Here is a 16,225-nt window from a genome sequence, read left to right as displayed (position 1 = left end):
TACCAAGCGGAAATATTTTACTTTTCTTTAAAAATACTTAATTTGGGTATTATTGATAATTTGTTAAATAACATCCGTAAATATTGAAATAATTAATATCGCATTTGTGGATCCATTCAGGGGAATATTTTTAAAAAATTTATAAAGGAGAGAATATTTTAAAGAATCAGTTACTACTACAAAATTATAAGTTGACAATGATTTTTGCATGGTACTCTACTGTCTGTCGGCAGGATATGGAAATCTAAACAAAAACTATTCGCTTAATTTTTCTACGAATCTATACTTCGCGATACAAGGAACTTTTCTCGCGGACGATCGACTGAGTTTCACTGGAAAATCTAATTTTCCTCGCTGGTCGATTCATTTCCCTTTCTGCTCGAATGCGGCGCCAATATACGCGTCGTCTATAATCCTAACAGGCAGTTCTCAGAAATTCATCGAATGCCGTTCCCAAGCTGATTTCCCTCCCTCGCGAATTCAATTTTCGCCATGTTCGCCGGCTTTGTCTTCTCTTTCAGTGGTTCGTGCAGACACGGCTAGTTTCCGGCATGGACGACAATTTTTCTGCCCACATACACAAGCTTCTGAATGATGAATTTCGAAAAAAGGAATCGGTAGAACGAGCACTATTTTCTCTTTTTTTTTGTATTTTTACATCAGGCTTTTTTTGCATTTTAAATCGGGTTGGCATGGTAAAAGGGGTCGTAACTACGACCAGAATTTGACGTTTAACGGTGAATAAATCTGATCGGAATTTGTCGCGCGATTGACATCGCCCTGGTCAACAGACGGAACATCGACGCCGCGTCGGTCAATTCGTGAAATCATACTTTTCCTGATCGCACACGAGCATCGGAAGTTAATTGCGAGAAAAGTGAAAAGAATGAAAGATGAAAACTGGTACGTTTGTAGAATTGTGAGATTTTGAGACGCGAATTTTGGGTAAATAAACTTAAAAATTAGCTAATTGGGAAAGTAGAAAGTTCGAACATTAGAAAGTTAGAAAATTGGAAAGGTAGAAAATTAATCAGTTAGGAAATTAGAAAGTTGAAGTGCTAAATTTGAAAATAAGGAAATTTGAGAATTTAAATAATAGGCGTCGTACAGAGGAATTTATCGTATTTTATGAATATTGTCGCTATATTTTCTCTGTTTTAGACTATTCTGCGTCACAAGATTTCACTGTACGCTTGTACTTTCCATGCGTTTCACTTTGAACAAAACCCCACATCAGGACACAAATCCGACTTGCGATTTCACGAAATTTCACGAGTTAGTTCCCCCATTCATTCACGGAGAGCAACTCTCAAAATTCCTATCCAAACAAAACGTCACATTGTCAACACCTGGATCCCGTTCTTCATAAATCTACATCAGCAAATCAGGACATTAGCTTTCATGGGGATTTAAGCCAGTCGGTAGACGACGTTAAGCCCGCGTCGCGAAGGACTTGAAAAGACGAAGAGGAAAAAAGTGCGTACCGACTCGTGGTCCCGTGGCGTCGGGGATTTATTACGAGAGGAAGAGATGCAAACGGAGAGGCTAAGGGACTGAGGAAAATGGAGAACGATGGTGTGGCCCTGGGTATCCAGCCAGGCTACTGAAAATGGAAAATCTTTTCAGACGAGGCTGGAATACCTTTAAACGCGGAAGCTAACGTGGGTACGAGATGTCAGACTGCAAGGGCTCGTCGCCAGCATATTTATGACGTGAGCGGAATCGTGCTGGTAAAATTGAGATCCTGGAAAGGGTGTCGGCAACCACACGCGGTTGATTGTAAGTAAATGCGGTCTACCAAGTCGTTCCAACGAGTGGATTTTAAGCCGATCCTATTCCATGGACAAGGGTAGATTCTGGGGTTAATTTACTCGGGATTAATGTAGGTAGAGGGTGGGAGAATCGCTGTAGCAGAATTATGATGTGATTGTTTTCAGAGCCCTGTTTGTTTTACGACCTAACGTTAATTAGGATGCGCCTGCTGTTTGCATTTAGCTCGAAGGAACATTCAAGGAGAAGTGTTTCGATCATTCGTAAGTTAAACCGATTAACTCAATTTTTGAAAATTTCTGAAGTTTAGTAGCGAGATGGATGATCGAGATCAGTTTGCTATCAATATGGCTGATTTGTATTTCGGTTCTTTAATTTCTAACGTTAAATAGCTACCATGAAAAGTCGTGTTGCAAGAGATTACGTCCACACTTCGTATTTTAATAAAAGTAATCTGGGTATTATATAGCTTTAATGACCACGACCATTCGAGACAATAACGGCATTTTACGTATTTCCACTGTATCTTACAAACCGAGCGATGGGATTTCTTGAACAGAAGAGTATCCCTTCGAAAATACGACTCTCCCCATTGTCCGGATGTGAAATACGCTCGCATGAAAAGGACGCGATGCGATGGGAAATGAAGTGTCTTTGAGTCTCAATAATCCGAGCTGCGTACTCGACGAAATAGATATTCGGAGCGGATAGAACTTTGTTGCAAATTTATCGATGTCCGTGCAGATTTACGGTTTGCAATTTACGCTCGCCGGCCACCTACGATCGGCCAGCAAGAAACATTGTTATGGTTTCGCGACGACTCACCCCGACTTGCCTACGGAATTATTTTGCATAAATTTCATCTTATGACTTCGCGCCCACCCCCTCCCTCTATCCTCTCTGTTTTCGTGTTGTGCTTGCTGAAATCAAATCACTGAAATATCGACTTCCAGTTATTGTCGAAAACGAATTAGTCCGTAATGCGTACGATATCTGTTTTCTTGTTTATAATTATCCATAATTGTTATTCGTAACGATAATAACAATGATGATAAATCGACCAATTCCACTTTTCATGAAATTCTCAATTTCACGAACTAGGCGGATAATTATTAATTAATATCTTTAAAGAAAAAAATTACTTAGTCTCACGTTTTCTGTAAAGAAAAAACTACTCGTGATTATCTCTTTTTTCTGTATTTCAACGTATGAAATTAATTACTATTACAGATTGAAAAACAACTTTTGAAATACTTTGGATTGCCAGAAGAGATATATTAGAAATTAAATTTGGAATGACAATGTTCTACGACATGAAATTGGTTGGTAACGCAAGTTTCTACAGAGAAATCTATTCGAAAATTCGAAGGGTCGGCTTGTCTGTATGGGTGGGATTAAGCTAAGAACAGCCACAGATTTCCGCAGCCACGGTTACATTCGGTGTTCTACTTTCGCTCTTTACGGTTAATGCGGCGAAGTTAATTCTACCATTTCGAAGATCCATGATTTTTCTTTGTGGCGGCAGTGCGCGCTGAATAATCCCTTCGGAAACGAGGATCTCCATCATTTCTGGTCAAAAAAGTCGCTATAAAATTCACACGGTTCGCGGGATCGTATGGAAATAAATACGAGCTGTGTCTGGCTTACCGCGTCTGCCGATCGATATTATTGTCTCGAGAATGGGGAACGACGATCTCTTTTCCGACTCTACGTTCCAACTTTCACTATGCACGCCGCGGAATACCGATTTCTCGACGAGTGTGAAAAGTTACGAGGCCGATGGAACCGAAGATGGTATCGACGATAGAAATCAGATTGAAATAGTAGATAGAACGGAAATCCGACAAACGTTCGTCTGACTGGCACACCTTGAACCTTCTGCAGTTTATTAAGCTCTGAAATAGTGAGAGTCGTGCACTCGAGTGCGTCTCCCATTTATCAGATACGAAATCCGTGCCTTATCAGCGCTGTAACGTTTCAGTGTCGAGATGTTTGCCCTAGACGTTTCTAGGTGTTAAATACGTTCCGCTGTGACTGAAACGAGAACTGGCGCAGTGTCGGTGTTAGGATGATGGAGAATGTAGAAGACCGAGATATAAATGCGTAGATTTCTGGTATAATTTTGCGAAGAATGTGAAGGAGAATATAATGGAAATAGTGAGAACGATGCTGCAGATTTACCTTTCTTCGACGTTCGGAAAGAATCGTCCTTAGGAACGTATTGAATGTCGTAGACCAACGTCGTGTTCGCTAACAGAGTTTTGTCCTTGTTGATCTTGTAGATGGCATATTTGAACGCCAGCTCCGAAGGACTGTCCTTTTGATCTTCCGTAAAGATCGCACCTGTAACATTAAGAAAAGTCGAACCATCAATAACTGAGATGCTGGGATTCTTCGAAGACTTGGAAAATAATTTTTGTAGTATAAGTTGTTTGTAGTAATACTTTGTGGTGAAATAACCAGCGGTCTAAATAATAGATACTTTGACGAAAGCATTTACGTACGCTTCGTCATTAGTTGATCGTTTTGTATCCAGCTTAATGAGTTATTTATAGTAGAGTCATGGAGAATTAATCTTTAATTAAATTCCGGCGATCGAATATGACAGGGTCGCGTAAGAAACTATCGCTGGCAAGAAAATGTTTCGATGTTAGCAACACGTTTAACTGAAAACATCGTCTCTTTGTTCCGTATATTTCTCCACCAACCTTTTAATTACATTATATCAATTAGACCTCTGACAAGTTGAACGGGCGCAATTACAGACGATCGATTACACCTTCGTAAGAGCGAAACGTTTATAATCGCGTTTGCCCGCGAGCCAACGTCTACTGAAAGTAACGATTGAAAATAAATGTGCGCTTCATTGCTTTAAAATTATTTAATTGAGTCGTATAATCCGCGAAACTTTGGGGAGGAACAACAAAAGTTTCTTTTACAAAGAAAGTGAAACATTTCCAATACCGACGACGTACATTTCGCGAGAGGGAAGCCATTAAATTAAAACCACGGCAAATGGCTGCAGGAACTTTGGACGAAGAATTAATCAATGGATTATTCGGAAAGCCGTCGTATCTCTTGAATCCTAAGAATTCCGACAAAGAGTCATGTTGATATTTAATAGATTGTTTTACGTATCGCGTTGTACGAACATTACAAGCGCCCAAAGTCCTCGACATGGTTTCTGCAATTCTGATACCACTATCATTGATATGATCTTTGTGACCGCTCAGAATCTTCAAATGACTCTGATTGTCAATTTCATTTCGCGATCTCTACGATCCCTTGCGACATTCAACTGACCTTAAGTGTCAGTTTAATGGTCTCGGTGACTCCCCGTGGCCCTTATTTCGTCCACTTAGTTGTTAAGATGTTAAGTGAAAAAATAACGATTATGAGCTATGATCGATGTAGAGCCTGGCAAAGTAATCCAGGATATAATTTGATCAGATGGGGGATTTCAAACGAGGCGAAGATATAAACGAGATTCTGTAGCCAAGCGTCATTTTCCTGGTCATAATATTATACGTGCCTGAAACTTTCAACTTTTACAACTTTGGTAATCAATTTTATTTGCCGAGGTTCGTTATATCAATCCTTGCATGTTTCCACACGGATAAAAGATAAAGTTTCGTTCACTAGGATTCATTTTCCTTCTTCGTCCTTCGTTTTATTTCTTATTTTTATATTTTTTCTGTTTTTTATTTCCTTTTTAAAACTTTACGTGCAGCGTGCGTTAAGGAATTTATTAAAAATGATCCATTTTCGAGCAGTCTGCCAGTCAGACTACTTTAATTCTCTTCTATTTTACTTTGTTACCTTATTTCATCGGTCCATCAATTTTGTACCTTGGGTGAATCTTGCTCACGTTCCGTATTTCTCTTTCGTTTGAAATAACTGAAAGCACGAAGGACAATTCCTTTGTTAACCGCCTTTAAGCTGGAAGGGCTTGTAGGTATTAATTTACACGGTGAAATTGTAGGCTGAAATGTAATCGACGGTAGACGAATTTATCTACGTCAGTGGCGAAAGTTTCCCTAGCAGAGAACTTCTTTCACGAACCAATCGATCTCCATCGCTCTTCCGAAACGACATCAACGATAATTGACCAAGTTGAATTAATTGTTTCTAAACGATCCCCAGACAAGAGTACACCCTCGCCTGTCTAATTATCGCTAGCTAAAAAGATTAATTCGCTTTTCTAGTTTTCAAACTGACGATCCTTCCATCGCGTCGGTGCTTAAAGCATCGCGATTCTAATAAAAATTTATGATATGCATGGAAGATGAATACAGAGTGTCGCATATTCTCGGAAATTTATTTCACAATCTACGAAAGTTCCATCGCCTAATTAAGCTTTCAAAAATATGGCGTCCTCTGAATTATTCATATTTCTTTCATATTGGTTTCGATATAAAAATTACAGTAGATTTATTTCGCAATATTAAAATTTTCTTATAGAAGAAAGATAAAAGGATAGAGGTAGTCTAATCGGATAATGTAAAAAGTTCAAGCCGTGGGATTATTGAAGGATTTTGTCGGTTTTGATAAAGTTGTTGCTAACGATCGCAACAGCCATTAGGATGATCCATTGTTTCAAAGTACTGTGTATATTTTCCTTGTACGTTCCGCTGGTTGTCGTTCAAAGTCACGTTAAGGAATGCTAGCGAAGACTAGAGGGAAACGTCGAGGAGCCTGGATTCAGTATATTCGGATTCCGGTGACTCGATAAAGATCCCATAGATAGAAACTCATGCACTTTCCTGTTTGCACGTGCCGTGCAATCTGTGTGCTGTGTATTCTTCGCTTGAAGTCCTATTCACATCGTACGCACACAAAATTTTCCTAATTTTTTACTATGAGCCACGAGAAACCGATAGAATTCCGCTGCAATCTGAATCTCGATTATTTTTCCATTTATACCTATAGGTATAATTTATATATTTATAATTTCAATATATTTATTTTTAATAGTCAGGAGAATAATTTTGGGAATCTTGTAGCAGTTGTAATCAAATGGAAAAATGGCTGTGATATAAGTAAAGATTCATAAAAGCAGGTTTGATTCAGCAAAGTTGCGCTTAGGGGAATCGACGGCTGATCATTGCGGTCTCTTTCCACTTGTTCGGTGTGAACTTCGCTTCAGCCGCGCTCTCAAGGGGAACGTTGAAGAAGTCGTGTTCGTCGAAGGCTTGCATTCATGTGCTTTCTAAATCGTTCTAGCGGTGTACTCAGTAAGACGTTTCCTTGGAGAACTCTTATTGAAATTGAGTACGTCATCGCACCGACGCCACGGATAGAAATCAACGTTGCTGTTTGAAACTTTTTCACCTTGTCGAACACGGAGGAAAATATTTCCTTTTCATTTATAAAAAAATGTGATATTTCGTAAATATAACGTTAAGAAAAATTAAGATAGACAGGAAGTATGCTTATGTCAAACGACAAGGAAACGGCAAAATGCGCCTAAACTTCCGTTTACCGACTTACAACAGCATCGATAGTGTTTCAGTGGAACAGGATTCGAGCAAACAAGTTTCTCTGCTTGTCTTGCCAAGAATTCCGTGGCTCTAAATTCGGAATATCCACTGATTGTCCCAAGAGGTCGAGGAATTATGTCCATAAGGCAGAGTTGTACGTTTTTGCCATCAAATGCAGATGAATTTCAGAAAACGTATAAATCAAGATGTTGGCTTTGTTACGAGATTTTAGGAGGGATTTACACGAATAACAGGATAGTTAATACAGTTCAAGTTGGTCTAAACTATGTTCACAAAATTCCTAACGTCAACGTGGCAATATCCGACGGATTATCGGATTTGTATTGGAACCAGTGCTGCCATGCGCAACACTAGCCTCCCAGGCGTACTTACGTATGAACCCCTCGATTGTAGATAGATAGTGATATCGGAATATAAATATTTCGCGACGGAATTCCAAAGTGTTTCCTTCCCGTATTGTGTTCGTTCATCGTATAGGCTGGTATTATATTGGCTAACCCGCGATATATGGAACTGATACATTGAGTTACCGCGTTTGTTTGCGCGCCCACGGCCATTTAAATGCGACCCGCGCTTGACCGGACGATTTTGCTCATAATATTTCACTCGGAGCGACATGGCCAACAAATAGGAAAAGAGACGTAGAACAAAAAAAAAAAAAAAAGATAGGGGATGTGAAATGAAACCAGTCGTAATTCCCGTATGCGGGTCACTCTTTGTTGAAACGGATTGTCCATTCGAATATACGGTAGATACTAATAACAATAGTTTACGTGCATATATAATTTTAATTTTGATTGCTGTCGAATGTTTTGATGAATAATTTATAGAGATAAAACAATGACGCGTTGATAGCAATGATGGTATTAAATACGTTTATCTTTGCGTTACTATCGTAACCTATAATTTTCAAAAAGCAGAATATATTAGTACACGTAAAAGTTTCGGCTTTTTTATGGAGACTCCAAGGGCTTTCGAGGCTTTTGTCACAGAGGCGACGCGGTGTAATGTCGTCCAGGGAGAATTTAATTGATGAAATTGCTCTTTCAGAGAATCATAAAGGCCTCTGTTTCAGAAAGTTCGTCAAGATGTCACGGTAGGTGAGAGGAACACGGTGACCGGTACTTTTTAATTAACCGTAAGCGAACTGACGCTTTTTACTCTGTTTCGCCGCGCTGCTTTCTAACGAGTGTGAATAATTAATGAGTTCTTTTGCACGACGCGTCCTCATTCCATGCAAATACAAATTACTGGACGCACGTGTGGTTAACGAAGATTGAACTTCCAAACGTTGCCTGGAGTTATCTATTCCCTCACGCACTTCTTTTATAAAAAAAAGAGAGAGAAAGAAAATTACAATAAAGGGTAGTTTAAATTTTACCAACGAAAGCATAACAGCCCGCGCCCTGTCTCGATACTAATGAAGCTTGAAAATTTTTTATATGACACATATCATATACCTATGCATAAAAGATTTTTGTGATAAGAGTACAAGCACTTTTACGAGCTGCTGTGTTTGTAATCTCAAAGGAATAAAGAAGAATCATGGCGTTTACGGTCGACGAAAATCGTGCCAAGCAATGTATTTCTGTGGTGGAAATTCTCAAAGACGTCTAAGGGAATGGCGAAGAAAGGGAAAAAGCGAGAGAAAGAGCAATTCGAGTCAAAAACTTTGATGGGCCTAACGGCTGAGACGCGTTGCGTTTCTAGTGGGATTAGGAAGCTTCATGATTATTCGACAAAGCCTCAGCTCGGACGTTTTAAAAATACAAGCTTCTCGTTTTATTTTGGATCTGGGTTAAAAATTTGAAAGTCGGGGGGGAAAAAGTCATTCACTGGGAGCTTTTATGAGACAACGGCGGAAAAGCAGCCATTGTGCGTTTATCCACAGTTAGGAGGCCTAAGGGTGAAGTTCGATCGTGGAATTCGATTCTCGCGTTTATTCGTCGTTTCCAGAGAAAATCTTCGATCGAAGTCTATTCTTCCATCGAGCTTCTTTCTCTTTCTACGGCCATGTAAAATGCATAAGCATTTTCAGCCGATCCATTGAATTTTTCATTGAACATGTTCTCAGAATATCCTTCTAGCCGCGAGCTTCGACTGCGGATGGAAAACGGCTCGTTGAGGCGTAAAGAAGAAGAAAAGAGCAGCAGAAGGAGCGAAGGAAAAGGTAAAAAAGGACGGAGAAGAAATTTCTTCGCGATAATAAAGCTCCTTATTCCTCGTATTATTCAAATTTTCCAGCCCTCCGATCGAAAACTGTGATTTCTCGATAGTATCTTTGGCTTAGAGACAACCGGCCCTCGAAGATGTTCGATAGAGAAAATCCTTTATCTCACGCTGAAGAATAAGTCTGGAAATCCTGAACGCGTTAGATTCATAAATGCCTCGCGAGATTCCATTGAATTTCCTATGAAAAAGCGTTCAGCTGTGGGCGATCTCGTTTGGAACAAGAATATCGTCTCGAGGGGAAAGCAGTGGGGAGAGGGAGAGCATAAAGGAAGAAACGAAGAAGTCCGTCTTAATTGTTGTCTGCCAGACGAACCTCTGATGTGATCGTGACTCCGATGATCATTAGCACCGTGAGAATTTTTCGCGTGACGAAAGCTGCGCTCGTGCTCCCGTTCCCGCGCGAAAATCGCCAGAAGAATGCATGCAGACGCGTCGCCTACAATAACACTCCGAGGGAATGCCTCGAAGGGACAAAGGGAAGCTCCATTTATGTAGATATCTTGACGTTTAGAAACTGATCGCTCTGTGCACAGGAAAGGAAGCCTAAATTGTTTTCGGTGTGAAATATATCTGGATGCCTGACGTAATTGAATTTTGCTTCTCGTGGGATCCAAAAATTCGCAAATTTTATAGACAGGAAATACGCTATGTCTTCATCTACTTGTACGTCGTAATTTATTAATAAGTAGATTATGTGGTTGGAGCAATTCCCTTTTTGATCGTCTGATTTTCCAAGCGTGCAGTGTACACAATACAATGACGATGCGCTCTTATGCTATATAGCACGACGTTAATTATTCGTTAATTATTCCTTTTATTTTAACGTAAAAAACGCGTGGATCTGAACAGGAAGGAAAGACCTCAGTGAAACCTCAGTGAAAACTACGCGAATGAAGAGAGTAAACGAATGCAACGAGCACGTCTACGCAACGAGGAAAATAACTGTCTCATCGTAGGGGCATTTGATCGATCCAGAGGCACGAAAACGGGCACGTTCTATAGGTGGTTCGGTGAAACCGATCGATTTGTCGCATCTTGACCGAGTTTCCGGCGAGAACCACTCAGCCCTGTCCTCCGCGCCGCTCGTAATCTGCCGGAACGACAACTTAAGCGTCGAAAATCGAGTTGGATGCGTCGATGGAAGTAATTCTCCGACGAGTTGGTGGTCGACCGCTGGAATTATTGTAGCCAGGATGCAATGCCCAAGGGAAATACCGTTGGTGGCTTCTGGAGGGATCAGTGGCGTAGCCTCATGTAGATGTAAATACGTGAACAGTTTCGCGGGATCATCAACTGGCGCGCTATTATTCCACGGATTAATAATTTATTAGTTTGTGGCGTCGCACGAGATGACGGCAGTTATGCGAGGGATCGGAGGATATTTACGCGTAGACAACTATGATGCACCGCGATTGAACGGTCAACAAGGGAGCGTAACCCAATATTGTACTCGATTAGCGATCGATTGCGATCTTTGTCGAGTTAACATTTAACGATCCCCTTGGGAGTATCCTTTGTAGATTGTTCGAACATTTTATTTGCAGTCGAGTTAAGCATTTAATGTAACAGTTGGATACTCGAGCGATGATACTTGTTGGATACGAACGGAATGAGCATTCTTATCGCAGTTTTAGGTGAAAGTAAAGGGAAAAATCTGGTAGGTTCGAGTGTAACCGAAATGTTATCACCATGATCCGTTGATAAGCTATCGTGGGAGGGGATAATTAGCCGAAAGATGAGGTACAACGTCGGCATAATCGTAACCAGCGAGAATCGTAATTACGCGGCTCACCGCGATACCATAATAACAAGTTGCGAGATTTGCACGAGGAACTTCTTATCGTCGCGCCCTTCCCGCTGTTTAGCGAACTTGGTCGCTTCTTCTAACCAGAAAGTCGGGCCAGGGCAATTTAATAGCTCATTAGCAACGCCAGGCCGCAAATTTGTCCGAGATAATATCTTTTAACCAGACGACTTTGATAATGTATTCCAAATTTTCAAAGAGCGTACAATATTTTTCCTGTACGTAGAAAGTTTATGTGTATTACATCGCAATATTGCACGCTCTTCTATCAACTTCAACGGCCAACGCTCCATATGATAAAGGCAATAAAAAGTTAAAGAGAGAATTCGCGCGAAAATTTCAAAGAAGCACGATTTAATAAAGTAGCAGCGAGCAAGTTTTGCATGTCAAAAGTCCGAAAGTGTCTCGAGAGCCAGTAACGAACCATGGCAGAGGCTTTGAATGAAACAAACGAGCGATTCCAAGCCGAGGAACAAACGATACGAATGATATTTCCGAAGAAAAAGTTTCGCGAGGCGCGCGCCACCGACATAATCAAGAGCGGTGAAGTTTCTCGACGCGAACTCGCCACTGAAGAAACGAACCTGCTGAAAGAGAAGAAGTCCGTATAACGGACAATGATAAGTCAGACTCGTAATTAGCGGACTTGCTCTCGAGTTCCACGCCAGTCCTGAGGAAACGGCTAGCTGTTTAAGCTTCTTTCTCCCCCTTCTTCGTCCTCTTCTTCTTCCTCTTCTTCTTCCTCTTCTTCCTGTACTTGATGGACAGCTAGAAACGCCAATTGGGCTCTCAAAATCTTGTACCAGATTTTTCCATTTATCTATAGACTCGGTAACTATCAATAAGACCAAGAATTTATGAAAAATTACGAAGTATTAATTTTCCAAAACATTGCTCGATATTAAAATTAAATGATTTATGCATGGTAAACTAAAATTGCGTAAATAAATTGCAATGAATTCTTGTTGGTTGTATTATTATGGCACTTCTCGTTTGGACAAGGGACTCGTCCAATTAAACGAGTTAAAGCCCTAGGGAGGTGGATGACGAATTGCAGCAGACAAGCTGACACATCATTTGGTTCGGCGCGGCTCAGCACCGAAGGTAACTTTGTCTTTGACAAATTAGACTGAATACACCTTCGACAAACTTGACCATTGCGGCTAGGCGGTTAGAGTTCGCGCGAACTTGTCAACTTCAATCTTGTCAAATTCGCTAGACCCTCGATATCGATGAAGCCCAGTCAATGCTCGCCACGTCACCGAACTTCCCTAGCCTTTGACTCATCTTTGAGGTAAACGTTCTAGAAATTGTATTGACGATGAAGCCTACTTTCGTTCCATTTATGTATTTAAACTTATTTCTCCATATTTGTCTTCGTTTTCTACAGTATTTTTAATTGAATATACGTACCAACAATGTGAAAAGAGTTTACAGCACTCTTCCGCGAAAACACACAAAGTTTAGCGTCAACGTCGGTCCGAGTGTTAATTGGAACTAAAATATTTTCCTTCTCGTTGAAGCAGCCTCTCGAACCATTTCCTTCGATTCGTTCCGACGTCGATGAATTAACGTTGCGTTTTTCTTCCGACTGTCTTGTTTGACAACGCACGAAAGAAGGTGTTCCAAAAGTAAAAGACAAATCTTTCCAAGTATCATCGAACAGACAATTTCGCTAATTGGAACATCGACTCATCGTCGTGTTTAATTGTAGAGCCTCGCTTTTATTTCCAGCCGTGGTTTCCCCTCTCTGCCGCTTAAATATCCTTCACGAATCTTTTGATCATCTTAGTAACTTAATCTTATCCTGACTCGGTCACCAAAATAATTCGCAAGAAGTTGGCTTTCTTCTTCAACCAAACTACTATTGTTTCTCCCAATGCGAGTTGGCTTCGCGGAGCGATTTCATCGAGGAAGCCGTTTTCAAGGAAAAGGCTGAAATCTTTCGCGATTTAATCGTAGCAGATAGAAATGGAGACAAAGAGGATCGACAGTGGATGAAATCAGCGAAGAAATTTTCAACGAGAGAAGAACGAGCAATTATTCGCGGAAAAAGTTGTGTGCTGAAATATGCCGAAAGTTTCACGTCCATCCGTGGATTAATGCATGGCGAAATAATCCATCGACATAAATCATCCAAGTTTCACAAGCCGCAGCGTCCTTATGGAAATACAGCGACTACGTCAATTCCGCTTATTCGTTAATATCGTGGAATTTTTGCGCACCATACTACGATACATCGATCAAAGGGATACTTACACCCGGAACGAACCAGGGCGATCCTTCTCTTCATTACCCTCCGCTCGGCTCGTTAATCAACAATATAACATGTCGGTCGAGTAAAAAACACCTCGTTGTGCCAGAGAAAATTCTAGCACACCGTGAAGTCTCTTGTTTCGCGGTCGAACGACGTAGAATCAGATAGCGTTTCATTTATTTCTGGTTTCAATTAGCAACCTGATATGCTGCTGTATTTTGCTAATTAAATATGAAATGATATAAAGGGGAATATACTTGATAATTATTTCGAATTACGGTGGCTCTGTGTACATACCGGTACTCGTGCGTCGTTTGACTTTTTAAAACAGTCGTCTCCTTCATCTATCGTTCGTACGATACAAGTTAATGACTTTGCATCGGTTAATATGTCATCCGATATGAAATTGATATGTAAAATTGCATAAAATACGAGTCAATCAATCATAAGGGGAGGAATTGTTTGATTTATTATTGTACACTATGTTATACAAAAATTTCTTTCCTTCATTTCGATACAGAATCAATTCTTCCTAATTGACTTGCATAATCAATAAAAAATTGGCACGATATGAGAAAGACTGTTTCCAGAAGAGTTTTGTTAATTTGGATATTTCGTATTTCTGTCGGTGAGTATTACGAATTAACAAAATGTTGGTTTATACTTTTACATATTGCATATCGTGGTCTTTAAATAACAGTGTCTAAGAAAAATATTCGTTTTGGAGCAGACGCGTCGGAAACGGTGGTACGTTTCCGTTCGAAGCTTTTGTAGGAACGTACGATGATGAATACTACCAGTTAGCGGTATTGGTATTGGTGTCGAACTCAGGGAACAATTCCACGTGCACGTGGACTTGCATATCGGTGCGGAAACTGCGAACCACCGCAATATTGGATGCAGCAGTTACGCGAAAAGCCGGTCAGCGGGATCGAGATTTATTCGTAAAATTGAGAATTTGCTCGAACGCGACCGGTTAGTAGCTTATATTTCAACGGTGTTCAGACTTCACGGCAACGAGAGCTTCTTTTTTCCTCTTTTTTCCTCTTTTTTCGTCACTCCCATCCGCCAGTTCGCGTTTCCGTGCTCGTTTCGCTCGAGCCGGAAGCGGCTGACAGTTGAACGTTTCCAGTCATGAGACTTGGTTGAATTTTTCTTCCAACATGTAGTTTTTCGATGTGAAACGTTGAAACGGCGGAGCAGAAAATTTATCGTTAAATTTTTAAACCAAATTATTTCGTTCTCATAGTGTACAATCCGCTATGCAGACGTTTCTAATTATGAAATTGATAGAAAAATACTTTCGCTAGATTTCCGTTTATATATTTATGCTCTGATTTTGTGGATTTCTGTAAATCAAAGTTACATGAAGCGCATCTTTGATATTGCAGACACGCGAGGGTATTTTAATAACAAAAATGAAAAATTCTATAGAGACAGAATGAATAAATTGCTAGATAGTAACAGTGGATCTTATATCGAAGATTAACTAACGGAGGAAAGTTAAGAAAGCTGATTGTTTTAAAAAAAAAGCCAGCAGAATTCTCCGATCAACGCAATATAATGTCATTCAAGGTATATAATTTGTCCAATCAAAACTTGGCCAATAACGTGTATTGTTCTTGTTCCAATTTGAATTTAAATTTGAAACGATAATCCGAGTTTGTTCGCATTTCTAAAGAAGTTTCTCGCGACAAAAGCTTTCCTGTACGACTGTATTCGTCGGTATCGAGAAAGCCTCGAGCTTTCTCAACGGTTTCCCGGGGCTGAACCGAAAAGCAATTACGTGGGCGGTTTATACGATACGATGTGCCCGCCCTGGCTGCGGAACGGACGTTGTCATACAGACTCATTCTGTTCTATGCTATTCTGTCTGTAATGTTGCTTTCAGAACGCCATTTTATGATACCGTGTACCACCTACTGTTCTCCTTGATCCGTTTCTACTTCTGTTTACTCTCGCTTCGATCTTATCTTCTCTTCCCTTTCTACTTATTTATTGCCATCCCATTCTAAACGATCATTATGTTTCTATTTTCTCGGATCAGGAACTATACAGAGTCGAAGAAAGAAATGTTCTAGAAAGTGTAATTACCGCAACAGATACTCTTGGATGGTTTATCGATACGGTTGAATAAATATTTAGAAAGAATATCATTATTATCGGTTCGCTCGAGCAAGAATTCATTTCGAAATTTATAATACCCGCTATAATAGACGATCGGTAAAATACGTTGGCGAATAAAGCGCATAATTTCAGCCCGTAATTAATTGTCTGAATAGAGAAGAGAAGAGAAGAGAAGAGAAGGGAAATGATCAAAGCCTATTGAATATGCCTGTCCATATAATTTCTCCTTAATTGACCCAGAACTAACAACGGAACCAGGATAATCGGTCTAATCGATTGAACAGCGATTAAAAAGGTCGTATCACAATATTTCTGCTTTGTTATATCTGTGGAAAAATCGGCCAGCAACAACGTTTAATATCTCGATCGTTCGCATTGCGTAAGGAAACCCTTGAACGATTTATTCGCGATATCATCGCGTCGGCAACCTTTCTTTCAGGGCCGCGAACGAGAAGAAAAAGGCAGTGGGTCCCTGGGGGCGCGCCTTAAACGCTGCAGCATCGGGAAACACGATAAACTACGCTTGCGGAGTGT

At 40.3% G+C, this 16,225-nt stretch overlaps 1 protein-coding gene and 1 long non-coding RNA gene across 11 annotated transcripts in view; one reads left to right on the top strand and one right to left on the bottom strand.

Annotated features, from left to right (window-relative positions):
- Positions 1-16,225, bottom strand: part of LOC122566456 (glutamate receptor ionotropic, kainate 2) — a 148,067-nt gene that overhangs the window by 66,478 nt on the left and 65,364 nt on the right. For all 9 annotated transcript variants that reach the window (XM_043723698.1, XM_043723697.1, XM_043723704.1 and 6 more), the window contains exon 3: positions 3,952-4,113. In XM_043723698.1, coding sequence (XP_043579633.1) covers positions 3,952-4,113 — 162 coding nt within the window. The remainder of the gene's footprint in view (positions 1-3,951; positions 4,114-16,225) is intronic.
- Positions 1-16,225, top strand: part of LOC122566457 — an 84,986-nt gene that overhangs the window by 27,186 nt on the left and 41,575 nt on the right. The window contains exons 4-5 of one of the 2 annotated variants that reach the window (XR_006316528.1): positions 9,346-9,441; positions 9,516-12,201. The exons of the other annotated variant lie outside the window; for it this stretch is intronic. This is a non-coding gene — a long non-coding RNA (uncharacterized LOC122566457). Of the gene's footprint in view, positions 1-9,345; positions 9,442-9,515; positions 12,202-16,225 lie in introns of those variants that run through there. 2 annotated transcript variants of the gene reach the window in all.

Source organism: Bombus pyrosoma, linkage group LG4, assembly GCF_014825855.1.
Source record: "Bombus pyrosoma isolate SC7728 linkage group LG4, ASM1482585v1, whole genome shotgun sequence".
Taxonomy (NCBI): domain Eukaryota; kingdom Metazoa; phylum Arthropoda; class Insecta; order Hymenoptera; family Apidae; genus Bombus; species Bombus pyrosoma.
The sequence above is the reverse complement of the archived record's forward strand: the minus strand, read 5'-3'. Positions and strand labels throughout refer to the sequence as shown.